The following is a 26145-nucleotide window of genomic DNA, read 5'->3' as shown; positions in this document are numbered from 1 at the left end:
TGAAGAAAGCAATCATTAACAATAGTAAAAATCTGACATACAACTCTGGTTTCTCCCAGAAGCAGGTCTATGATCAGAACCAATGGAACATATAGAAGATTTCCAAAGTTTACCTTTGAACACAATGTTTATTGGGGCAAGAAGCGTCACACGCTCATTTCCAGTGAGATGAGAGCTGAGATCAGCTTGTCTAAAAAGGTCAATCGACGTTGAAACATCAGATTCTTTACCTAACTCAAACAAAGTTTTAGCTAAAGAAAAAAAGAACAGAAATCACTTGTTAAAACTATATTAAATACTTCAATTAATTTGTTTCAGCATGGAGTACCATCTATTTGTAATTAGAAATACATACTAATGAGCAATGCATACTGCTGGAAAGCAAATGGATGCAAAAATGATCAATTATGAGCACTACTTATTTCCAAAGCAGTCATACGGGGATTTTCAAAGCAGACACTGATTTTCAAAGGGAGTTGGATGTCCCAACTCCCGCTTCTCTGAAAGTCCCAGCCTTGATTTTTTTTGACTGAATACCACACCATCTTCTCTTTGCCTTCTGTTGAGTTATTTCCAATGAGTCCTTCATTAAAGAACCTTAGAACTTTAAATTAGACACCCTGTTAAACTGTAATGATACAAAATTCTACTGAAAAAAACAGATTTCCAAAGCAGGTTTGGAGAGGAGGAGCAAAAGGACATCACCAATGTAAAGGTGCATGTCAGCCTCCCTAAAGGATCATGAAAAACCCTGTATTTGCACATACGGGTCAGGTAATTGGGAATCTAATGACATACATAGTTACCTAATTTGTACGTGCAAATACCGGCTTAGGTGAGCAGACATATTAGTGTGTGCACGGGCATGCTTGTTAGATTGCCCAGTGAATAGTCTAGTACAAAATATATTAAACCCCACTAAACAAACAAAAAGAAAAAAAAAATCCAGGATACTGATCAATGATTTTACCTGAGTCTGGAATCAGAAGCTCATTAACAAAATGTACGACACCATTGATAGCTAGGACATCCTTTTCAGCAATGATAGGCCTTCCATTCAGGGTGAGTTCATCACCAGTACAGCCTACTTCCAACATGGTACCTTCCAGAGTCTCCATTGACAAGCCAGCAATAATGGCCTCAGCACACATGGCTGATTTCAGTATGTGATGGTTTAACAGGTCTAGAAGAGAGAAAACGCACATGGTAAATAGAAGTGTGGAAAGTCAGCTTGGAAATTATTATTTGTAGTGCCTCGGAGCCCTAGTCAAGGGCTAGAACCCCACTGTGGTAGGCACCGTACAAAGACCTGTCCCAAAAGAGCTTACAATGATTGATAAGATTTTACAGCCTATGGACTAAGACCCCTGCAAGTGACAAAACCTGCACAAAAAGGAGTAATTTACAGTACTCGAGTTTCTATAGAGAATACAATCTAGTTTTTGCTACATTAGCAAAGATTTAGAATTGAATTCTCGCTCTCTACTCGAGTAAACAGGCAGACATTATTATGGGTTTTAGCAGCGGAATCTTCACTCTGCAAGATGCAGAAGACTGTAATTCAAGGTAATAGCAGCCAGCCTCATTTGGAGGCCACTCTTCACTCAAAGCCGCCGAGGAAGTAGTGAAATTTAATAGAGGCTCCATTCTTGTCCAAGATATGGGTCTAACTCCTATCCAGAGAGTTACATCAATGGAAACATGAAGGAGCTATAATGACATCAGTGAGTTTCTCCAGATTTACTGTGCTCTAGTTGAGGGTAGGATTTGGCCTGAGATATTTAACTTCTCTAATAAAAATTAATAATCTTCTGCTGGTGATAGATAAAGGCCAGATACCAGCCCCAACTAACTCCCCTTTGTGCTACTCCAGTAACCCAAAGGGATGCGGCTAGGGATTCCCCCCCAAGTAGGCTCAGCGTTACTTCCTCTCAATCTCAGAGTTTGGGGTGGGATGGCATGCAATCCCAGGCTGCATAACAGCTCCTAGGGGGCCACCACCAGCAGCTCGGAGACTGTTGTAACTTATACCTGGGACTTGAAGCGGCCACTGGCTAGAGGGAGTGCCAAGGTGGATCTTAGCTCACTCCCCAGGTCCTACAATAAACAGGGGTTGGCTGGATACAAGGATCTGTGTTCAGATGGACTGGTAGCTGTGGAACTGATCACCTGAGCAAGGTAGCGTGGCCCATAATTTTACTCTCTAAAAAGATCATTAAGCTGCCTGGATGTTTATAGCAGGAGAAACACTTTCCTCTTTACACAGCAGCCCAAGAAGTGCATTCGTTTTGATCTGAAGATAGTCATTCTTTCTGGCCCAGATCCTGCCCCATCCCTGTCTGGGTGCAAAGGCTGTCCTACACAGCAGAAGAGTTGTAGTTCCACTTCACAGTGCGGGCATAGGCTGTTTGTGTGGGGAACCTTTGCCCTCTTAATGCCATAGAGGGGAGTTCCCAGTACAATCACACACACATGGATTTTGTAGCAGTAAGGTAGAGCTGGAGGATTGGTTGCTTTGTGTGTCTTATGATTTTTTGCTCACTCAGGCAGAGATTTCTAAAGGCGTTTGGAGTCAAGCTCCCAAACGCCTTTGGAAATCCCAGTCTCAATTCCCCTGTGAACCGCTGCGTGCTCTGGGGAGTGCATGGCTTCCTCTCTTCCCCCTCTGGAGCTCTCCTATGCCCAGCTAACACACACACACACACACACACACACACAGAGCTTGGTGCAGCATGTGGACCTTAAGTTCCCCATGTTTTGTCCTAAAGAAAAGGATGTGCCATCTAGTGTAAAAAATACAAATAAATATATAAATAAAAAGGATAATGTCAAGTGGATTATTCCAGCCTATGTCGGAGCGTATCAAGGGTCAGTTCTCTTACTTACCTACTTGAGCTGCAAAAACACTTTTCTACCTTTCAACACACTTGGTAAATGGTCATTTACCTTTGAGAGCTTCTGGGTCCCCAAGGATCCTGTTCAGTGTTTCTTGTGGGATCTTCTCAAAGGCTTCATTGGTTGGAGCCAAGAGTGTGAACTGACCATCATTTTCTAACAAGGTATTAAGACCAGACGCAGCCACAGCAGCCTTTAAAGAAATGGGAGGAGAGAGGCTAGAATACACTCAACAAGAATACAAAGAAGGAAAAACATTTCCCCCCCCACTCAGACAAGGGCTAAGGAGCAGACTTTTAAAAGCATCTGGTGCCTATCTGCATCCATAGGCACCTAAATACCTTTTCTGAAAAATCTGGCCTTATGTACTTAGCAGCGCCTCACCCTTCAGGCAGGCAATCTTTGGCCTGGTCTACACTGGGGGCGGGGATCGATCTAAGATACGCAACTTCAGCTACGAGAATAGCGTAGCTGAAGTCGATGTATCTTAGATTGACTTCCCTCCCGTCCTCACGGCATGGGATCGACGGCGGCGGCTCCCCCGTCGACTCTGCTTCTGCCTCTCGCCCTGGTGGAGTTCCAGAGTTGATGGGGAGCGCGTTCAGGGATCAATTTACCGCGTCTAGATGAGACGCGATAAATTGATCCCGGATAGATCGATCGCTACCCGCCAATCCGGCGGGTAGTGTGGATGTACCCTTTGGAACACATTGGGGGGGAGGGAGGCTTCCTAACCAGTGATTTAGGGCTTGCTCCAATACCTATTGAAGTCAATTGAAAGGATCCGAGTGACTTCAAACGGCACTGGCTCAGCTCCTTAACCTGGTTAACTGGGAAATGCCAGTTTATGTTTAGGTGTTAAAGTTCAATGTATAAGATGTGCATTAACAATTAATACTTTATTTATTAATTCAAGTGGGTCAATGTTTCTGAATAGTAACCCCTAATGCCAGGATTTTCAAAAGGAAATAAGGGAGTGAGGCCTGGTGTACATTAAAAAAGTTTTACCAAAATAACTGTCAGTAAGCGGTTTGATTTTTTTATTGACAGAGTTAAACCAGTAAAAGCCGTGTAGACAGTTATACCAGTATATGATGCTTTATACTGGTATAGATTCCAAATCAGAATAAGCTATATCAGCATAAGCACTTTGCTGGCAAAGATAAAGCAGCAAAACTTTAAAGTGCAGACAAGTCCTTGGTTACATACATCCTACTGAAATTCAGTGGGAGTTGGACACCTTTGAAAATCATGAATGAAAGCATGAACTAACACGCCGTAAACCCTTGAGATGAACTCACCCGAAGAGTTTCAAGATTTTCGTCGGTCTCAACGATTTGCTGGATAGTGTTTGTTGTGGTGGCGATGACTTTATCTATCAGATGGACCACTCCATTGGTGGCATGATGGTCTGCTTTCAAAAGTCTGGCACAATTCACGGTCACGATCTGCAGAGGAAACGATCCAGAGGGGATAGAGTTCAATTAATTAAAACAAAACAAAACAAAAACAACAACCACCCCCCACAATCCACAAACTGCATTAGTACTAGGAGAAGTTAAAGACATCGGTGTAGAGAGGATGCGATGCTATTAATCATCAGGAAGCAGCAGTGTCTTTCTGCGCAACTGCTCTCAGGAGCTCTTTTACAAAGCATTCCTCTATAGGTAATTCTACTGTTTACTGCATCTGAAACTCAACAGCATGCAGCTTGGTTAACCAGTCCTAATATACAGGAAATTAAAAAACACATTACTGGCCATGCTAGAATTGTACTGTACTATAGGCCCCACCCATAATCAAATGAGTAATCCAGTGACTTCAGTGTACCTGTAAATAAGAATTACTCAGGTAAGTAAGGGTTGCAGGCTCAGGCCCTATATCTATAAAGATGCCATTCATATATATTCTAAATAACTGGTTACCCTTTATAATAGTGACAAACTGCAGTGTGATTATGCTTTATGATACCTCTAAATCATATATGCTAGAAGGCTAGCTACATAATGAATCTAATTGCCTTTTAGTTTCATTCTTAACACTGTAATGACTCTGAAGTTATACTTTTCAATAAATGCTCCTAGTATATAGTTCTGTAATCGGAAGCTTAAGACCCATTTGACAATTATACTGCAGCAAAACTACTCTCACTATAGTAGTAAGTATAAGCAAATACATAACATCAGCATGCTTACCTGAGTGTAACATTACTGCAACATCATCTGTGTATAAAAATTCTATACAAGCTCCTTGTGCACCTATATACTGAACCAGGTATTTATATATAGAACAATGTTACACCATCTACCTGTTTATATTTCTTATGTGTATCCATGCATCTATATTCTACTGAGAATCAGCTCCTTCAGACGCTCCACCCCACACTGCACTAAGTAGAGCTCCAAGATAGAAGAGAATCAAGCTGAGTCTATGGTGTTGTGACAATATCTGCTCAGCTAATTTGGGGCTCGATCCTGTGACATGCAGAGTGCCTTCAATTCTCATTGAGGTCAATGGGCACCGATCACCTTCCTGTATCAGACCCTCTTCCTCAGAGTTTTTGGTCTATTTATCATTAATATTTTACCAAAAAAAGATACAGTACAAGAAGTCTGGGGTAACTAGCATAGATCCATTGACTTGCATCAATTTACTCCATTTGAGGATCTGGCCCCCATTGTTACAGTAGTACAAGTAATTAACTTACTCCATTAGGATAATGGTGGATCTGGAGATCAATATTCTGGTACATTGAAGGAAGAGACGTTCCATGTTTCAGGTCATCTGTTAGGACCCGTTTGTTCACCATATGGTAGCGAAGAGCATTTAGCAGTTCAATGTTAACATTACTGACCAATGAATCCAACATTTCCTGAAAATAAGCAAAAATCAAAATTTTGCCAGAAAATTACTTAGTGCCATTAAATCTAGTGTAAATAGAATTCCTTCAATAGCAGGAGCCCTGATATTGCACAGGGATTTTCCAGCACGGATCTTGACTCCCAAATGGATTTCTACAGCATTCCATGCCACTGTAAACAGGAGCAGCTCCAGGCACCAGCGCACCAAGCACGTGACTGGGGCAGCAAGCCGCGGGGGGCGGCCTGCCGGTCGTTGTGGGGGCGGCAGTCAGGGAGCCTTCGGCGGCATGCCTGCGGGAGTTCTGCCGGTCCTGCGGCTTTGGCGGCAATTCGGCGGTGGGTACGCCAAAGCTGCAGGACCGGAGGACCTCCCGCAGGCATGCCGCTGAATCCGCATTACCAGCCGGACCTCCCGCAGGCGCGCCGCCGAAAGCCGCCTGACTGCCATGCTTGTGGCGGCAAAATACATAGAGCCGCCCGACTGTAAAGTTCCCTGGCAACATCTTTCAATAATCTGTCTATCTAAATAGAAGCCAGGGAACCAGTACTTCAAATGCTGTTTTAAAATGAAAGTTGGGCAAACCTAAGGGACACATTTGTCTTGGACTTTAAAGCCATACTTTCATGTATAACTAGCCATAACTATGTATGTGTCTAGCCATAAACTTTCATTTATGATCATCATTTGTATTGTGGTAGCTCCTAGAAAGTCTACAAACAAGGATCGGAGTGCCATTGTGCTAGGCACAGCAGGTGCACGTAATGAAAAGATTGTCCCTGGCACAATATCTATTTATTTACTATTAAAATGTACACATTTGGCATAGTCTCAGCACACGAGGTGAATGAGTCTGAATTCTCTCCCATTCCTAGGAATGGTCTCTCCGGCTCAGGGCTGAGGCACACTGGTGTGACTTGCGGTGAATGCTTTTTCCCATAATGTGTTATTGAACTATGGAACTCACTGTCACAGGAAGTCGTTGAGGTCAAGAACTCAAGAAAGAGACTGGACATTTATATGGCTAAAAGAATATCCAGAGTGATCTTAATTAAAGATCCACAAAAAATTGTGGGAGGGATATTAACACTCATGCTTCAGGCATCCTCCAACTGTTAGAAATCATCATGAGACCTAACACGGGGCAGGAAGCAGATCTGTTACTCCAGGGTTCTTGCACTTTCCTCTGAAGCATCTGGGGCTGAGAGAGAGACGATGCTGGACTAGACGGCCCTAGCTCTGATCAAGCTTACACTGCCTCTGTCAGGACTGTACCTATTCTGAGGACTCAGTGCTGTGAATCTAGAAGAGTCGGGGAGAGAACAAGAAGGAAGATGGATTTAATCTTACAGCAGGCAAAGCAGACCAGGCCTCATTGTTTGGGGCAAAGATTGTAAAACTTCCAGGTCCTTCAATTTCTGGTTTCAGGTTAGAGCTGAGAGAGTACAGTTGGGTGGTGGAGGCTCCAACAATCCCCAGGGTGTCGTAGATGTTTGAAAGTGGCAATGCTGAAAGAAGAAAATATCAAATTTGATAACACGGGAGCAGTTCCAGCCCACAGCCATTCCCATCTCCCTGCACATTGCTGAATGAAAACAGAGCTGCTGGCAAAAAACGTATCTGGAAATGAAACATGTCAGCGAACTCAGACATCAAAGGAATCGTTTGATATAGGTCTAGGTGCTCCACTCGATTTCCCATGTTTTGTCCCGCCTCCCCCAAGACATAGCAGGATACAATATAAAAATCACACAATGTTCTGTATGCTGACAACTTCATCCCCCCATCCCTGAACTCTTCTGAAATGGTCCCCCTGGCAGATGTATATTTGTTGGTATTAGAATACTAGTTTATCCTTCGCTGCGGTCCTAAAACTGGGTGAGATTCTGATCACAATTACAGCAGTATAAATCCAGAATTGACAACCTTAAATGGAGTTACTTTGGATTTATACTGGTGTAAAATGACAGTCCAAATTGGGCCCCATGTAATTGAGGCTAGAAAGTCAAGAACCAAAAGAGGTTTATCAGTTTCACATGGTCTGTCATTAGACCTGAGGTTTTACATTTTCCCCTGATTGTTCACATTTAGAGATGTGGGTTCACATTTTGGGGCTTAGATTTGTACATTTTGGTCCTAGGAGATGTAAACTATCTCCCTGCAACTGCCGAGTACACTGTGTCCCAGGTGGAATCTCCCTGGACAGTGGTGGTATCACCTTCCCTTAGGGCTGGTCTAATCTCCCTTAGGACCCCTTCACCCTCGTAGAAGCTGCCTATGGGATATACTGAATCAATGCATCCCCTACTACTCCAACCACACCAACTCTGGGCAAGCACTGTCCATTTCCAGAGCTGACTAGCTGCAGGCACCCCACTAGTACAGAGACTGCAGAACCTCGTGTTGCTGCAACATCTCACCAGGTAAACTTGCCTCCCGCAGGACACACGAATGAATATGCCTGACTGAATCCAATGCGAGCAGCCTCTCCCTCTCAGGAGCCCCAAATTCCACAGGGCCAGATCCTCGGCTGGTATAAATTGGCACCGTACCTTGATCTCAGTGGAGCTTCACCAATGTGCACCAGCCAAGAATTTGGTCTGCAGCGTTTAAAATGAAATATTGCAACCCCCACAGTAGCAAAAGGATTGGGTAGGGAATGATTCAAAGACAATGACAAAGCACAAACCTTTTTACGGTATCCAGGGGATTTCCCACCTTTTTTGAGGTCGCTAAACTGTATCTTCGAATCAAATATAATTTTGCCAAATTCATACTCACTAAAACAATAAGCATGCTCTGGAAAAACTGTGTGTTACAGTAGATCGTTTTATATGTATTAAATTTCCAATAGAGTTATATTACCCACTGGCATGAGTATTTTCTAACAGCCAAACTATCTTAACTTAAAACTATTGAACGCAATTATTCTAAGTGGATAGAACATTTCTGTCAAAACTTTGCATGTCCTGGAGCTGATGTGCCCCATAACTTAGTGCTCCGCTTGGTGGGTTTGCCCTTTCATGGAGAGGAGAGTATAAAAATCACACAATGCCCAAGAATCAAATTCACTTTGAACAACTGTCTATGCTAGAGTTGTAGAATTATAAAGCATCTATAAAAATGGAATGTATTTCTTACCAGCTGGGCAGCCTTTTTCTCCAGGTACCTTTTCATATCCAGGGCAGCACTCGTAGCTGATCATTCTGTAATAGGACACAGACACCGCAGATAATGACAAACAGTTTTTCAATCCATGCCGCTTCTACTCAGGCAGCCCAAGATAATCATGGAGGGACAACTGCTGTTCTCTACATTTGACTACAGTTCCTATGTATGTTGGGCATAAAGCAAATCCTTCCTGGCTAAATAACTAGCTATTCTTTGGGCGGGTCTGCACTTAAAATACTGCACTAGTGCAGCTCATTGATGTGGCTGGGCCGCTGTAGCGCTTAAATGAAGCCGCTCCTACTCGGAGGGGAGAGCTTCGCCCGTCAGCGGGAGAGGCGGTAGCTATACCGACAGGAAAAGCTCTCCTGCCGACATAGTGCTGTCTACGCTGGAGGTTAGGTCGATATAACTACGTGGCTCAGGGGGGTGGATTTTTCCAATATAAATCTATAGTGTAGACCTGATCATTATCTCTTTCAGGATTGCAAGCTGCCAACTCGGCATAGAACAAACAACATTTCCCTTGAGGGTTTGTTCACTATATGTCCAAATAGAGTGCTGAAAACAATCACACCTCTATAGCCCTTACATATTCACCTCCCTCCTCCTCTAGCAAGTCCTTCACTCCTTACTCATGCAATCCCATAAAATGAATCACTGTGCAGTATACATGACACCCCATTTTAGACCAAAATATCACATCCTAAACAGCCACCTAGTGAATAGCACAATGGCGGTTGATACACGCAATGCTAACTATTGTAGAGATATGTTTGTAGAAGATTATAATTTAGGAGACGCTCCCCCATAAGGGACAGTATTATGAACATAGGAATTTGGAGATGTACCCTGAAGGCAGGGATTGAGAACACTGCACCTGGCTGCATGCAGCAGTTCACCAGAGACGCTTGGCAGTTTTATTCCTTTCCCATTCACTGGGGGTTCATTAAATAAACCCCAGGATAGTTACAACCAAAAGCCTACATACAGGATTCAAGTATGGTCTCCATGCAATGTTGCTTCCTCACAGGAGGTGCAGCCATATGTTCTAGAACTAGTAATAATTGTTCAGACGGTATTTTTCTTTTATAAAGCCAAGAACTGAATTCTATGGGTGGGGAGGAAAAGTATAAGTTGATTGACACTGTACATTAATATTATGACACGTTTGAGGCAGAAGAAAACTCCTTTTATTAAATTTTAGTAGTTTTAATTACTTTGTTTGGCTTGGAGTTACAATGTCTCTTAAACAATGTCTGGAGCACTCAGTAACAGTCCCTTGTGTCTACTTGGTAAGGAATGAAGCTGCAAGCGCCAGTTTACTTTAGCACATTAAAACAAGCTATTCGGATATCTCCTGGGCTTGTAAACCATATTTAATCACTGTTTGGATAACAGGCTGCAATTCTATCATGTTTCCTTTAACAAAGCAGCCTCATGTTTTCTTTCAGCCCTGTTGTCAGCCCAAGTCTTCCCTTTAGAAAAGCTATTAGCTCATTTACACCCAAAGCTTTGCAACTTTATTAATTGCTCAGGACCCTCTGTTGCTTTTTACAGATTCAGACTAACACGGCTACCCCTCTGATACTCAAGCAGATTAGTTCACCAACTGCAGTTACTTACAATGAGTGGGAATGGAGTCTGCAATCTCTCATACACACTGACATAAGGGGCCAGAGAAATCATTGGAAGTGGCAAACTTACATCTACAGCAGCTGTGTAAATTACGGCAATTTGTGAACTAGTCACCAATAGTGATTAGTAAGTCCCAAGGATTTATAGCGAGGACTGAACCACCGATTGATTACAGAACTGTCGATTTCATTTAACCACCATCTACTTATTCCCTGCCTGGTCTGTTATAACAAAACAACCCACCAGATCCTCACGTGGTGTCAATCAATGTAGTTGCTTTGACTTATAGCAATTTACATCAACTGAGGAACTAGCCCATTGCATGTGCCACTTTACAGGTTAAGAAATAAGTGCAGGCAGAAGCGTTGTTTTCAGATCTGCCCCCTTAAGAAAATACGTGTCTATATTAACAGAGGGGGAAAATCAAAACAGTTTACCAATTTATTTTTCTCTGAGGTTTGTTTTACTGGTCACCTTTGCAGCTGTTAGAAAGGGACAAAACAATTTGATCTTAGTGTCACCATAGTGAAGAAGAACAGACACTCCTCTTACAAGGTACCCTTTCCCCCTCTGCAGAATTTCAAGAGCGGACTTTCAGGGAGCTGGGTTAAAAAAGAGAAAGCAAAACCCAAAGCCCTCAGATATTTGTCATCATTTGAACACTGTTTAAAAAAAACAAACACACAAACACACAGAAAATGCCTTGAATTTAAACAGAATTCCTCTGGGTAATTAGGAGTCAGTAAGTGAAACAAATACCTGCACTTCTGTGACAGCAGCAAATAAATTCTGTGTCATGGTTTCCTAACAAAATTACAAAGCAAATCCAGACTGATGGTCTAGACATTATATATGCCATGTGGGAAAGAATTTGCCTAAAGCAATCCCTTCTTTGACGACTTGGGATCTTAACACCCTGCTGGTCCACTTTTCTCAGCTCTCCTACTTTCCATGTTCATTAGTAACACACACTTTAGTCTCTCCCCTTTCCCACCCCCGTAACTCTAATTTCCCTTTTTCCACCAAAGACACTAACTCAAGTCTAGACAGTCCCTCAGTTCAGAACCATAATCAATGGCAGGGAGCTGATTAAACAGAAATCATTCCGAAGCTCAGCATAAGTAATTCTTGAGCTCTGATGTAGTTGTTAAAAAGGTTCATTTACAGATTGACTGGAGATTAATGAGCTATGACTAACGGGGCAGGAAGCTGCTGATACGCATCACAGAATGTGGTCTAAACTCATTCCAGGGTAACACCACTGGAGGCTGCCCCCAGCTATGGAAAGTCTGCTGAGGGTGTGAAGTTGTATCAGCAGGTAAAGGCTGGAGCCACCATTGTGCCCCTCAGAGGGAAATGCTAATTGGAATGTGGTAATGGCTTTAGTGCCAGCTCCTATAGCACCACTGCCTGCCTTTGCCCTGAGTGAATCTCTCCTCCAGTGCAAGGGGTCTTGCAGTCACAGGAAGGTGTCACTTACCAAACCTATGTGCCTGGACCAGCCACCCTGTGCACCAAAGATGTCCATTGTCCTCCCACCTGGCTGTCTATCTCCCAACTCCTTTTCTGCACTACCTCATTTTCCGTTTAAAAAAAATGACGTATCCTAACGTGATTCCCATCTCTCTCTCTTCTCCCTTCCTGTCACCTGCAGCCATCCTTTCTTGTGTCTAGGGTGACCAGATGTCCTGATTTTATAGGGACAGTCCTGATTTTTGGGTCTTTTTCTTATACAGGCTCCTATTACCCCCCACCTCCTGTCCCGATTTTTCACACTTGCTGTCTGGTCACCCTACTTGTGTCTGGCCTATGTAGAGGGGCAGCTCTTCCAGGCAAGCGTCATCCCTCTTTTTTCACTTCTGTAAGGCACCATGCAAAAGATACAGGGCTGTGTAAAATATTCAACTTTAAAATTGCTGTCGTTACAACATTCCTGGGGAGGCAGGGTTGGGACATCAGCCGCCAATAAGACACCAAATACTTTCACTGGCCAATGGAACCGGTGACAAACTAGAGCATGCTATCGATGCCCAACCATCAGGGACAGAGTTTTGACCTTCTGTTGCAGAGGGGCCAGCTCCATATCAACTGGAAAAGAAAAAAAATGCTGTACATTCCTCCTCTGCAACACAGAATTTGCTGTAGCCATATCTGTCTATCTAGGTCTTTATATAGTGCTCATATCTGTGGTAGCTATGCCGTAGTGACCTCTCAACTGGATTGCCACAATACCTTCTTAGATGCTTCAGTCAGTACAGAAGGTGGGCTGTTCAAAGCTGTAGGATGTAGCACTTCTTCTCCAGAGCCTCCCCTAACTTCCTGTTGGATTGTCCCCAGAAGCTAACATGTTGATTTTCAACCGTAAAAGCCCTAAATGGTTTAAATCCTGGCTATCTGAGAGGCTGCCTCTAGACCAGTGCTTCTCAAAGCCAGTCCGCTGCTTGTTCAGGGAAAGCCCCTGGTGATCCGGGCCGGTTGTTTACCTGCCACGTCCGCAGGTTCAGCCGATCGTGGCTCCCACTGGCTGCGGTTCGCAGCTCCCTCGGCCCACGCCGCTTCCCACAGCCCCCATTGGCCTGGGGCGGTGAACCGCGGCCAGTGGGCATCGCGATCGGCCAAACCTGCTGACGCGGCAGGTAAACAAACCAGCCCGGACCGCCAGGGGCTTTCCCTGAACAAGCAGCAGACAGACTTTGAGAAGCACTGCTCTAGACCTTATGGGGAGGCCAGCTGGGGTAGATTATCATTGTACCAGTTGAGTTCAACTAGTGGGCCCTGGCTTTAAACATCTAGGCTGCAAGTGTAATGCTGACAGACCCAGGTCGTCAGCAGGCAGGATCGAACCGGGGACCTCTGAAGCTTAGTGCATGAGCCGCTACCGCATGAATTAAAAAGCCACCTGGCTGTTAGCTAAGGCTGTAGAGCAGACTCATTAATCTCTCTTGCTAAGTGGTCTTGGTGCCACTAGATGGGACAGAACACCACACCCAGGAGGTGTGTGGGTTACACAAGCAGGAAAGGTATTATTAGGAGAAAGAGTCTGGCTGTGAAATTGGCTCTCTCTGTCCATCAGAGCCAGATTCTGTGCTTCGGGGCATGGATTAAGACTCACCTGCCTCCTCCAGCTTTTGCCTTTGGGGTGAGGAGTGGAGATGGCAGGGAGGGTGTGGAGCTGTTCAGGGGAGGGAGTCCGCTTGTTAATGAGATCTTCAGTCTAAATTTTTGTGCCTCTGCTTAGAGCTTGCCACAGAAGCCCATTTTAAAAGGCAGTACAGAACTGTGGGCTCAATCCAGCCCTGGAGTAACACTACTGATCTCAGTGGAGTTACCCCAGGGATGAATTAGACCCAGTGATCTTTGGTCTTTTGTGGCTGGACCTGAAAATAACCTAACCCCCTCCTGGGCTGTTCACAAAAAAAAAAATCATGCTCTGCCTACGCACAACACTGATGAGTGTTCGGAGGGTAAGGGCTTCCCAAAACCTCCCTGCTGCTCAGCACAATGAGGTCATTTGCTTCCACCTCGGCTCAGGTGCATTTTCAAATCAAATGCCTGGTCAATCCCCCAGCTAGGACCTGCTAACTCAGTTAAGTCAGCCATGTTCTCCCACAGTCAGTTGTGACCCAGGTAGAGCAAATACTTGATGAAACTACTCCTAATCAGGGATAGGGTTTTAACCCATTCAGTGTCATACACTGGATGGGATCTGCATCACTCCTAACCCCGCCAGAGGTCTATCATGGAGTAAAAGATCACACTGGCAATGATGCCACTGGGAATGAAACTACAGTATGTCAGGCAGGCAAGGAAGAAGACTGCAGTATATCACAGTACACAACAAAAGGAGAGACATTGGCTAAGAGTGAAAAAAGTGCCCATGCTAATCGATGCAACAGTTGTTGGTAGCTGTACTGTTAATGTCAAGGCAGATGAAACTGCAGAAAGTTGTGTGACACAAGGGGTTTTAGCGATATTTCTAGCAAATGGAAGGTTCCAAATACAGGACCAAATTCTGCCCTCTGTTATATTCATGCAACCCCCCCAACCAAGCCCACATGTACCGGTTAGGCAGAATTTTGCCCATAATGTACATAGTCCCATATGAGCCTGTATGAGTATTTATAGTCAGTGTAAGCATTCAGTTAAGTTTTGTTCTTATACGGCTACACATTACATAGTTCACAACAAAAATCATGAAATACACTTCACAACTTACAGAACAAGCCGGTGGTATGCTACTTGACAGCACTTGAATTTGCCAAATACAGTACAGGTTTATGATGTCTGATCGTTGGTTACAGATCATTACATCTCAGCAAGGCTGGTGCCAGCTATGCAGGTTAAATAAGCAACCCCGTCAGAATGCTCTCCTACAAAGAGCGTTTGTCATACGTTCTGTAATGCCTTCTGACCACAATTTCCTGCCCTCCCAGTCAAGTAGTTTCAAGTAAAATCTTTATAGTTATTAAATCAGATTTTAGTTTCAAAAGGCTCCGCTGTAAAATTCAACATGCAGTAAAACTTACACGGAGCTTCCCCATTTTTATTAGTCATTGTTTCACACGGTTGTGTTCTTAGGGTCCAAAATGAAAATTTAAATGCATTTTTCAAGGTAATAAAAATAAGCTCAAGCATACATTACCAAATAAAGATCCATTTATAATAATTTTCTGTAATTAAACTCATATGTTTTGTTTTATAACGAGAACCAGAGACTTGTTCTTTTCCTGAGCTGGAGAAATCACGTCAGCCAAAAGAAGAATGTTAAATCAGCATGGGAACAAGGGAAAGCGTTAAGGGGCAGCTCCATACGATCAATGATTTTTGAAGGATTTAAAAAGCGAAGTTATCCAGGCTCTCTCTTTGTTCTTAACAGAAAAGTAAGGAGTTTAATTATCTCCATGATTCAAAAAGCATAAGGCTCGAATAGTGCTGCCATTGGATTTCGGAAAATATAAATAGAGACAGATAAATAAAATACCCCTTTGCCTTTGGATTAACTACATAACCAAAAGTAGAAAATTGCTTAATTGCCAACACAAAGACTTTGCTCATTAAGTCAAAGTAATATCAGACATCTTGCCCAGTGTCTCATCCCACATCATCTCATTTCTTCCAAACACAATTCAATTCTTTAGCAAAGAGCAGAACACCAAAGAAGCAGACAAGACGATTGGAGTCACATTTGATACATCTGTTGAAATGTCCATTATTAATCAGATACAGTGTATTGCATATATGCTCAAGTATTTTACAGCAATGGTCCAAAACTATATGAATTAAGGATGAAAGCCTGCAAAAACTTACTCCCAGGCAGGTGCTTACTACCATAAGTAGTCTGTTGATATCAATGCGACAACCCACAGTAGCATTTGCATGAGTGGACCCTAACATAGTACTACTGCTGTGTTTTAAACCATTAAGGTAGAATAACGTGATTTCTAAAATGAAGGAGGGGCAACATACATATATCAAAAAGAGTTTTTAGGCCAGATTTTTTAAAACCTGGATTCCCCTTTTGTGTCTGCAATTATGTGCAGGAATAATGTAGATCGTTCAGGGATGTAACTACTCCACCAGATCATGTGTAAATCCTAAGTCTACCCACTGGGAATTGCAGCTTCAAAAATACATACAGGTTGTAAATGTAAAAAAGGAAGCTTGGCCAGAAAAACAAGCCACTCATCTCCTAATGCCCGAGATCACAAACAAGTTACATAGAAATCAAAGATAAACTAATATTACTCGGCACTTAAGTTAATAAGAGCCATTTAATATGGCCTTAAAATATGCACAGCATTTTTCCTGCCCAGTTGCTGTAGCATTCTTAAAGATGGTGTGTGTGTGTGTGTGTGTGTGTTGCAATGACTGGACTGTCAGGGTAATCCTTTGGAGATGGATTTTGCCACCCTGAAAGAGAGCCAGGCTTAACTCTTTGAGTAGGCCCACTGAAATCAGTGGAACAGCTCATGAATTCAGATATTACTGAATGCAAGCAAGGGTGGCAGAATCAGGTCCTTTTATTGAATTCCACATGACCTAAGCAAGTAAACCTGCTGATCCTACTGGGAGTGGAAGTTACTATTGCTTCAGGGCTGTAACAACTTGTCTACCTGTCACATTCTGACGACAATCTCCTCTCCGATCCACATGGAGGATCTTGACTCTGCTTTCTCTGGGAAACATCGTCTTCCACTTGCATCTCGTAAGTACATGGTTGGCAAGATGGGTACAGGGATCTTATTTCAATGTTTGGTAAAAATCCAAGCACCTAATGCAATTTGCCTACAGCATGAGACCTACTTCCCTGATACACTCCCAGCTGGCTCCAGTACTGCAGCTCTAATCAGAGACGTTTGCTGGAGACACTTCCCTGTGGAGCTCACATCTACTATGCGGAAAAAAGGGGAGGGGAAATCAAAATAAGTATTTCCTTTTAAATGTATAATTCTATATCTCCAAATCATAGGCCAGATCAGACTTGCTCCCCTGCCCTCCAGCCCACGCATCAAAGGGTCTCAGCCACTTCTGCAAAGCTGGTGGAACACTCTCCATTCATCCAGCATCCACAGCAAGGGTGGGAAAAAGGGAGGGGATGGGATGGGTCAGTGGAGGAGTGAGCAAGCTGGGGATGGGCTCTTAGCCTCCCATGGACTAATATAGTCTTTCTTCAGTTTTAATGAGTTACAGCACCTCCATGTAAAGACTAAGGAATCCACTCCTTTAGATGAATCAAATGGAAATATGCTGAAAGTCCAGAAACTGTGCTAAGTGGCAATTTCTGGTTTTCCTACCTCTTAACTATACAATTAACACAGAGAACCTAACCGCGGCTCAGTACATCCAGTTGAGCCAATCTACTGTTTTCTTTAGAAGCCAACTTAAACTCCAGTTTGTCCGTTCAGGTAGACACTGTGAAAGAGCTCTCAGTTTGCTGTTTAGCAAAGAAAGTTTATTTCATTTGAACTCGAGACGGTTAAGACATCCCAAAGACTTGGTTTCATACTGGACTGGGCAGTAAAATATTTTCCCAACTGTTCTCACAAACATCTGGGTGATTTGATGTCAGTTCTCTTGATTAAATGATTTTCTACACGAGCTCAGTCAAGTAGAAATTGCTAATCCTTTCATTTCAACGCTTACTTTTTTTTTTAAATTTGCATGGAAACCTTTGTTTAACATTGGTGCTAGAAAACAGAACTAGCACACATAAAACCCGCCAACTGGCATCTGTCTCTCAGAAGCTTGTGAAGCTACCTCAGACCCAAATTATGACTTTTTGGGGCTGCGTGACCTTGCAAAAGTTTGTGTCTCTTGGAAGAGACAGACTTCATCTCAAGTCCAGCACAAGCATGGCATACACATTATTAATTATGTGACGACTGCACCTTTCAAAAGAAAGTGCTGAGGCTGGTTCCATAGATTACTTTATGCAACAGCTACTTGAAGATTAATATTTGCAGGTTTGGGCACAGAACTGATCTGAAAGCCTAATTATTTTTTCCTGAAAGAGTCATCAGAAAACTATTGTCTCAACCTGACCCTCTCACTTTGTTTTTTCTCCTTCACCCAAAAATCTACATATGACCATACATTTTATATTGTTCCCAATTTCCATCAGCTCTGAGCTGCTTCTTTATAGAGAAGCAGTATGGGGTCTAGATATGGGAGATGAACAGTTAGGTACCAGATAACACCTGTACATACTTCATTACAGCACTGAGAGCTCTGTAAGTGCAGAAAAATACCCCCAATTTATAATAAATAATTTGGATTTATGCAGCCCTTTCCATCCGTAACATACCAAAGTGCTTGAGGATCACCATCAAAATTTTACAGATGTGCAATCATGAGACAGATTTATTTGGGAATGGATGCTGAAGACTCAATGTATAATGCATAAGAAATAAGAAGGTTCCCCATGTTTTTATTCACCAAGAATGAAATTAACACCTCACTGCCAAGGATATGACACACTTAAATCCCATTTAAGGCCTCAGCACAAGTGGCCCTTACCTGTCCAATGATTTCTCAACTCTTGGGAGGCTAGCAGGGGTTTGTGTCTGACCGTTCATTCCAATTAGCACATAAGATGTCTGATAAATATGAGAGCCTCTCTTCAAAATGCACTGTTTAAAAATCAATTAGAATGCTGATAACAGCATTTAATTAAACTGATCTGAAGTACATATAAACAAGAAGCCCTACATTGTAATCACATGTCCAGCGTGTTTACTAGCAGCAGTTTCTTTTTCATAAAAACACTTTGTTTTGAGCCAAAAAAGCCTAGTGTGTGTATCCATACTGAAGCTTTTTAGTGAGATTTCTAGATACTCTCAAGTACTTACGTTGATTTTCCACAGACTTTTCTCTGGTACCACTGTTTGCAGTTTGTGTAGTATTTCCTGTTTGTTCCAAGAAGCTTCTGTACAGCACACACATTGGGGCTATAGATAAAGAAAAACAGAAAAGATACTGTAAGTTTCTCCCTCATTCAGACATATAACATTAAGAGATACCCCATCGACAGTAGGTCTGAAAGCAGCACTTCGATTTTTATGAAGGAGGAATATTTTATACCTGCAATTTACCTTTCTAAGAGATCAGAATCCATAATGACTACTATAAATTAAACTGAGAAAGCGCTCTCCCTTCATCAAGCCAGGATTTTTCTTTCCTGAATGCAAAAGCCTGACCTTTTCCATCCCCTCAACAATAAAAAAATTACAGCTAAAGTTACAGTTGCATCGGGGTTCCACTATGGACACCAACTCACAAAGGAAAATAAGCTCCGGATAAAGACTTGATAGAGTAGATAACAGGGTGAAGATATTTAAATAAAGGTAACAAAAAAAAATAACTTTTTTTAATTAAAAATATCAGGATCCTTAGCTGAAGATTAGACTAGAACTATTTCGTACATGAAATTAGAATTGTTGTGTTACTAATAGTTAATGTGTGCTACTGTTTCAACACAGTAAGTTTTTCATAGATTAAATGATGGATTAATATGAGCATGTTGATAGTATCCATCAGTTATCCTGCAAGGGGCCGAGCACTCCGGACGCAATCCTGCAAATCAGTTAAGCACGTGCTTAACTTTAAGCACGTGACTGTCCCATGGAAGTCAATGGATCAGGGCCAAAGTGCTCAGCATCTGACAGGATGAATAGAGTCCATATATAGGTCTGTACACTAAGCTATGCTGATTTCAGGAGTAGCAGGATATGGACAAAAGGATGGTAAATGCTGGCAGTACTGTTTGTTGCCTTTAGGGATGGGATGTCCCTACTGCCCCTGGGTCCTGATCCCAAGACGTGGTGAACACCCACAACTCAGAGCTAAGTTAGCAGGAGCTGTGGATCTCAGCACCATGTAGGGTCAAGCTCTGAATGTAGCTTGGCTCCAATACATTGCTGGAATTGTTGGGAACTGATTGAGGAAAGCAAACAGTGGGTTACTAATGGCCTACTCTTGCGGAGCACCGACTGCCAGCACTTTTCCCAAGAGGTGTTCTGCACGTTACAGGAATCAGCTGAGCTGTAATTCACTGAGCCATAAACCTGGGGGGGAGGGAGAGAAACAAATCACAGTGGTCTCCTGTTACTTAGACTTACTCAGGCAAAATATACTACTACAGCCTGTTTGCACATATGTTCTGAGGTATTACAAACAATGCTTCCTTGTCCAAATAAACACAGGCGATTTTGTGGTGTAGTATGGATTCACCCTCACCCACCTGTGTGCTTCATGTTCTCACTATTGCACAGAAGCTCAGTTCTCCAATGGTTGGTCTCCCAGCCATTAGTATGAATTAGTGAGGTTCTACTATATATGTTTGCTAAATCCACTGCCAGTCTCAGTGGGAGTTTGGCTTCTCTTCAGTAAGTCTTTGTTAATCTCGCTGCAGCTTTCATCTACAGAGACAGAGCCCAGTCCTGCTCGGTGCCAGGCACTTTTGCCACCCACTGAAGTCACTGGAAGTTGAGGGCTCTCAGTGCTTCACAGTATTGAGCTCACACTCCCAGTTTCCATAATTTCTGCCATTTCCAATAAAAACAATGCATTTCTGCTTGAAAGCGTTCATTGCACTTTACGTGCAAAATGTGGCATGCAGGGGAAAAAATTAAAAATGACTAAAAATAAATCAGACTGCTGGCTCTTCAGTTGGCGTAGCCTGGCCTAGCCTCATTGACTTTAGTGCAGCTACGCCAACAGACACCAGTGGACGATCCAGCCCCAAAAGTACAACCCACAGACATTCCTGCACCTTCTGACTCAGCCTACCTTGGCTACTCTCACACTACGGTGAGCAAATCTGGTTACAACCAAAGAGCTCCTAGATTTCAGTGTCCATTTGATTGGACAGTCCCGCCAGGATTCATCCTTTACATGTGTGGCTACTGAAGAACTAGTTTTATCGTGACTTCTGCATCCTTTGGAATGGTCTCCTACTTGTTAAGAGGCTGATGCAGAAATACTTAGTACTCTGAGTACTGTTTTCATATTAACCAATTTACCTTTTTTTAAGCTAAAATACTGAAGCTACATGCTGCTGTTGTTCAGGTTTTGATTTATCAGTACAATGCCATGCAGGTTCAGATCAAGCCCCAGTAAAGAAAAAAAATGAAACTGCTGTGTTTTCAGTGATTCCCATAACAAAACTGGAGTAGATGCAGTGTATATTATAGTGTTCTGCCCAGTTTAGATTTAAATGAACCTGTCAGTACTCTACACGGTCTACACGTAAGTCCCTTACTTCAGCTGTGCAACAATTTAAAGTGAAACAAGTTGACATATATAAATTGTTTCTTTTCGTCGATCACGTGCTGCTCGCCAGTCGGTCCTTAACTGATATCCTTGGAGTAGGAACTGTCCTTGAAAGTTTGGAAACAGCCTAGCACATAGTGGATGCTTCCAAAAATAATATGCAGCTCGATCACAATGCTTTACCTACCTGCCTTCAATGGAGTAAGTCACTGCCTATTTTATGACAGTGGAAATGCATTATTGTCACGCAATACTTTCCCCAAGCAAATATTTCTATGTTGGCGTTACTTTACCTTCTGCAATTCTTAACTGCAGCCCCACTCACAGATCTGTCCCTGTTCACTTTTTTTAAAATGTGCATAAACTGTCACTTATTTCTATAGCTCCAGATTCTGTCTCCCTTACTCCTGTTGAGTAGTATCTTCCTATGCAATGAGTACTATTGGCTTCAATAGAGCTACTCATGGAGCAAGGGGATATACAACATGAGTAAAGGTAACAGAATCTGGCCCTTTTAAGTTCTCTGCTAATGATACATGAATGCACTTTATGTCCAAGAATCCTTTGGTTGTTTCTCTATTGCTACATGTTTGACACAGCCATACATTGGCATCCAAATACTTAGTTTGCTCTTACTTGATGCTGATAAAACTGAACTGTTTTTATAAAGCTCTGTCCATCAGAAAGGGACTAGTGGGCCAAATTCTGCTTTCAGTTATGCAGGATTTCATAGAATATCAGGGTTGGAAGGGACCTCAGAAGGTCATCTAGTCCAACCCCCTGCTCAAAGCAGGACCAATCCCCAACTATTTTTTTTGCCCCAGATCCCTAAATGGCCCCCTCAAGGATTGAGCACACAACCCTGGGTTTAGCAGGCCAATGCTCAAACCACTGAGTTATCCCTATCCCCACTTACATCAGGGTAACTGACAGCAGCATGTGATTCACTTCATCCATAAACACTCGCTTCTTGTACTCCCCCAGAGATGCCAGTGCTGCTAGGAAAGCAATGGCAGAAGTGTGCCTCTACTTCTATTGATTGTACTGGCAACAACATCCACCTCTGTCACCAGAAATGAAGAGTCATAGGAGAAATACATTCATTTAATGTAAGATAGGGCTGTAGTAACTTACCAATTTGCACACGTTCATCTTCAAGTTATTGGCAGAACTTAGCCATTGTTTAGTTTCAAGGCATATGTACATGGAGAGCAACATTGCATGCCAATTACTTAAGGCAGGCAATAGCCTCTAGAACTCATCCATTAAGGTTCTATATCTCATTAAACACAAACTAATATACTGTTTTTACAATAGCTGATAATTATAGGATATCTCCTAGAACTGGAAGGGACCTTAAAAGGTCATCAAGTCCAGCCCGCTGCCTTCACTAGCAGGACCAAGTACTGATTTTGCCCCAGATCCCTAAGTGGCCCCCTCAAGGATTGAACTCACAACCCTGGGTTTAGCAGGCCAATGCTCAAACCACTGAGCTATCCCTCCCTCCATCTAGTTTCCAGATGGCATGTTGATCGCAATATTTCACCATTTCTGCCTTTAAAAAGAACAAAAAAACCTTTTGTGGCCTTGGCTCCAACTACCCATCTGACCTGTAGCTTCTCTTTAATCAACATCATGTTGCAATGGTGAGCCATGTGAATTTTGTACCCACTTCAAGATTCTGTGAGATTCCCAGTCAGATCTCAAGAGAGGTGTGAGTCAGTGTCACAAACTACAGATTTCACAGTTAGTGTTATAGCTAACAATGCATCTGTGTCAATAGAACCAGCATCAGTACCGTGTGTGTTACCAATCCAGGAGAAGATGTCTACACACATTTTTAGATGTTCTTTGGGAAGTATACAACTAAAGAACGGATTACTTTTGTCAAGAATTCTTTCAAGATCTAGTGAAAAGGTTTACATGAAACGACAGTTGATTAGGGGGGGAAAAGCCCTTTAAAATCTGTCTGACATTACTTCAGAATATGTAAAAATAAAATTAAACCAGAAATAGACATGGAGAATTTCAACTCTGCAGATCAACAAAATGTAAGACAAATTAAAAGATCATGCAAACACTCCATGTAAAATTCACTACAAACACCTTCTCTTTCTCATGCGTTGTCTAGATGCTGTAGTCCTGATTTTGCATGATGTTAAGTGTGGATAATATTCTTGGTGGTCTGCAGGCACAAATATAAAAGATTGTCCCTGCCCCAAGGAGCCAGGAGTCTAGCATCAGAACTGTGCCAAAGTCCTTATAGACAAAAGCGGACGATAAAGTCCCAGCCACGAAGGGCCATTCTAATCAGAAATTATTTTATGAGTGATACATAAATATAACAATGTAAACTGGTCTAAAATGGCCCGTGCAATACCAAGGCACCAAAGGAAAAAATAAGTCATGCTTAAAATCTGTTGTTGTTATTTTGTGACACAATCTCACTACTGTTTATAGTTAAATATACAGTATCATATTATTAGTTTTGCAAACATTTGTTCAGTAGAACAGCATCCATGTAACTTTACTTGTATGTAAGTACCTTTCCTCTTAGCAGCTCAGGATGCCTTACAACCATTAATAAAGCTACTGAAACCCCTCTGAGATATATTAGGTGGAAAATAGAGACGGCTTACAAACTTTGGAATTTTCTGATTTCCCATTGAAATGTCATTATGGTCAATATTTTTCAACAAATTCTTTCCTACTTCGGGGGCACAGAAAGATTAAACTTGTCCATAGGGGACAACAGTACATCCTGCAGTATTTAAGTGGTTAACGCTACTGGAGATAGAGACACCAAAATTCAGCTTACCATTATTCCAGGTTGTAGCTGATGTGTTCATCCTACCACACTCTAAGTTTCAAAAGATGTGTGTACACACACACACGAAATGTTATGTATGGGAGTGCATACACTCCCTTCTGAGAGTCCGGATTGATTATAGGCAGCATCTCATTCGGGTAGATTTCATTGTATATGTCTAAGTCTGATTGTACCAATACAAATGAGTAAACAGACGAAGCAGCATCTACCCCAGTACTTGCAAACACAGGGGGATAAATAAGCCTTGGTCCCTTAACTGTCAAAGGCGGATCGTTTCCCTTTGAGCCGAGCTGTCTTGCGGCTAGTCCTGTCTCTCGTGCCTTACAGCAGGGACGGAGGCTGGCCGGCCCTGCAGGAATGAATCAATGAGCACTAGCCGCCAGCCCACCCATCTACCGTCTGGCAGAGCCTGGCGAGTCTCCAGTCCCCGCGCTCGGGGCCGGCAGAGGTCTGCGGCCAGGCGCTGCGGAGCGAAGTGCGGAGCCCCCGCAGCCCGGGCTGCAGACGCGCGTCCCCCGGCCCGGCTCCAGCGGAGCGCTGGTTCCCGCCTTACCCGTGCTGCCGGCCGCGCAGCCGGCTGTGGTGCAGGACCTGCTGGTAGGGGCTCCTGGCTGCCCCGGACAGAGTCACCCCCAGCGCCCAGGCCAGCGCCAGCAGCAGCACGCCGCGCTCCATGGCGCGCCGCGGGGACGGGACTGAGCAGGCGGGGAAGTGAGAGCCCGGCGGGGCGGCCAGCCGCGGTTAAATACGAGCCAGAGGGACGGAGCGGGGCCGGGCAGGGGGCGGGGCCGGGTCAGGCACTGGGATCGCGCTGCCCCTGCTGCCCCCGGGCCGGGGAGCGCAGCTCCCACCCCCGCCGCGGCCAGAGGGACCGTGTGTGGGGGGAGCTACTCTGGGAGAGAGCCCCGGGCAGGGGGAGCAGGCTGCGGCCTTGGCAGCCCCCTCCGCCTCTGGCAGCCGATTGAAACCGGAGCGGGAGCGTTCACACAGCAGCCGAAGAGGAGGGAGTCCTGCTCCCCCAATCCAGGGGAGAGGGGGGTAGGGTGACCAGACAGCAAGTGTGAAAAATCGGGACGGGGATGGGGGGTAATAGAAGCCTATATAAGAAAAAGACCCCAAAATCGGGACTGTCCCTATAAAATCGGGACATCTGGTCACCCTAGAGGGGGGAACGCTGATCTATCCCCCCCCACTCTCCTTCCCTTCAGCCCCTGCCCTGCTCTCTCCCTCTTGATCGGCTCCTCCAGCCCACGTTCCCCCAAACTACTCTTCCATCCCCCCCAAAGCTTGTCCCCCTTTCTGTCGCTGCCACCCAGCCTCTCCCGCCCTTGTGCTGCTGGAGGGGAGCAGGGGAGATGGGGGAGCAAGGGAGGGGGCAGAGAAAATGGGGGGAATAGGGGATCAGGTCGGGGGTAAGGTTGGGGACAGGATTGTAGATCCCGAGCAATATAAGCATGTCACCAGGCTTTAGCATCCTGATCTGGCTTGGCAATAAAGGGAGAGAAAGAACTGAAGCGATAAGAGAGCCAAAAAACACACATGCTGATTATTTCCCATCTCCTGGCCCAGCTTCCCCCTGTGATTAGCTGTCACTGACAGGGATGTCAGGGTGTCTTCCCTTGCCGATTACATAGTGTCAGGTTGAGCATGAATCTGTGTAACATACAATAAAGGGCCTCATTTTCCAGTGACTTTCAGGTCAGATTGGCGTATGGATTTTTTCCCCCTTAAATATATTTCCTTCCAGGTTTGTGTTTTTACTTATGGCAAGTGGGGTTTGACGTCTCTCTCTCTCTGGCCTGGTCCACACTACACGGTTAGGTCGACATAAGCTGCCTGGCATCAACCTAGGTGTGGAAGTGTCTTCACTTAAATTTGGCTCCTGCCTCTGTATACCGATTTAGTAACATCGCCTCCCCGGGCACGTAGAGTCGTGGTCAATGTAATTAGGGGTACATCTACACTTACCGGAGGGTCCGGCGGCA

General features: G+C 43.7%; 1 protein-coding gene across 1 annotated transcript in view; it reads right to left on the bottom strand.

Moving 5' to 3' along the window:
* TGFBI (transforming growth factor beta induced) overlaps positions 1–24880 on the bottom strand; it is a 34649-nt gene extending 9769 nt beyond the window's left edge. Inside the window, exons 1-9 of the mRNA XM_024202119.3 lie at positions 24714–24880; positions 18909–19007; positions 8896–8960; positions 7105–7262; positions 5603–5767; positions 4197–4343; positions 2947–3088; positions 971–1183; positions 114–251 (exon numbers count right to left, since the gene is read on the bottom strand). Of these exons, the coding sequence (XP_024057887.1) occupies positions 114–251; positions 971–1183; positions 2947–3088; positions 4197–4343; positions 5603–5767; positions 7105–7262; positions 8896–8960; positions 18909–19007; positions 24714–24835 (1249 nt within the window). The 5' untranslated portion in view covers positions 24836–24880. The remainder of the gene's footprint in view (positions 1–113; positions 252–970; positions 1184–2946; positions 3089–4196; positions 4344–5602; positions 5768–7104; positions 7263–8895; positions 8961–18908; positions 19008–24713) is intronic.
* Positions 24881–26145: the final 1265 nt, after the last annotated feature.

The sequence above is a fragment of the Terrapene carolina genome, unplaced genomic scaffold (genome assembly GCF_002925995.2).
Source record: "Terrapene carolina triunguis isolate 2854851 unplaced genomic scaffold, T_m_triunguis-2.0 Scaffold629, whole genome shotgun sequence".
Taxonomy (NCBI): Eukaryota; Metazoa; Chordata; order Testudines; family Emydidae; genus Terrapene; species Terrapene triunguis.
Note: the sequence above shows the minus strand (reverse complement) of the source record. Positions and strands in the feature narration are given on the sequence as shown.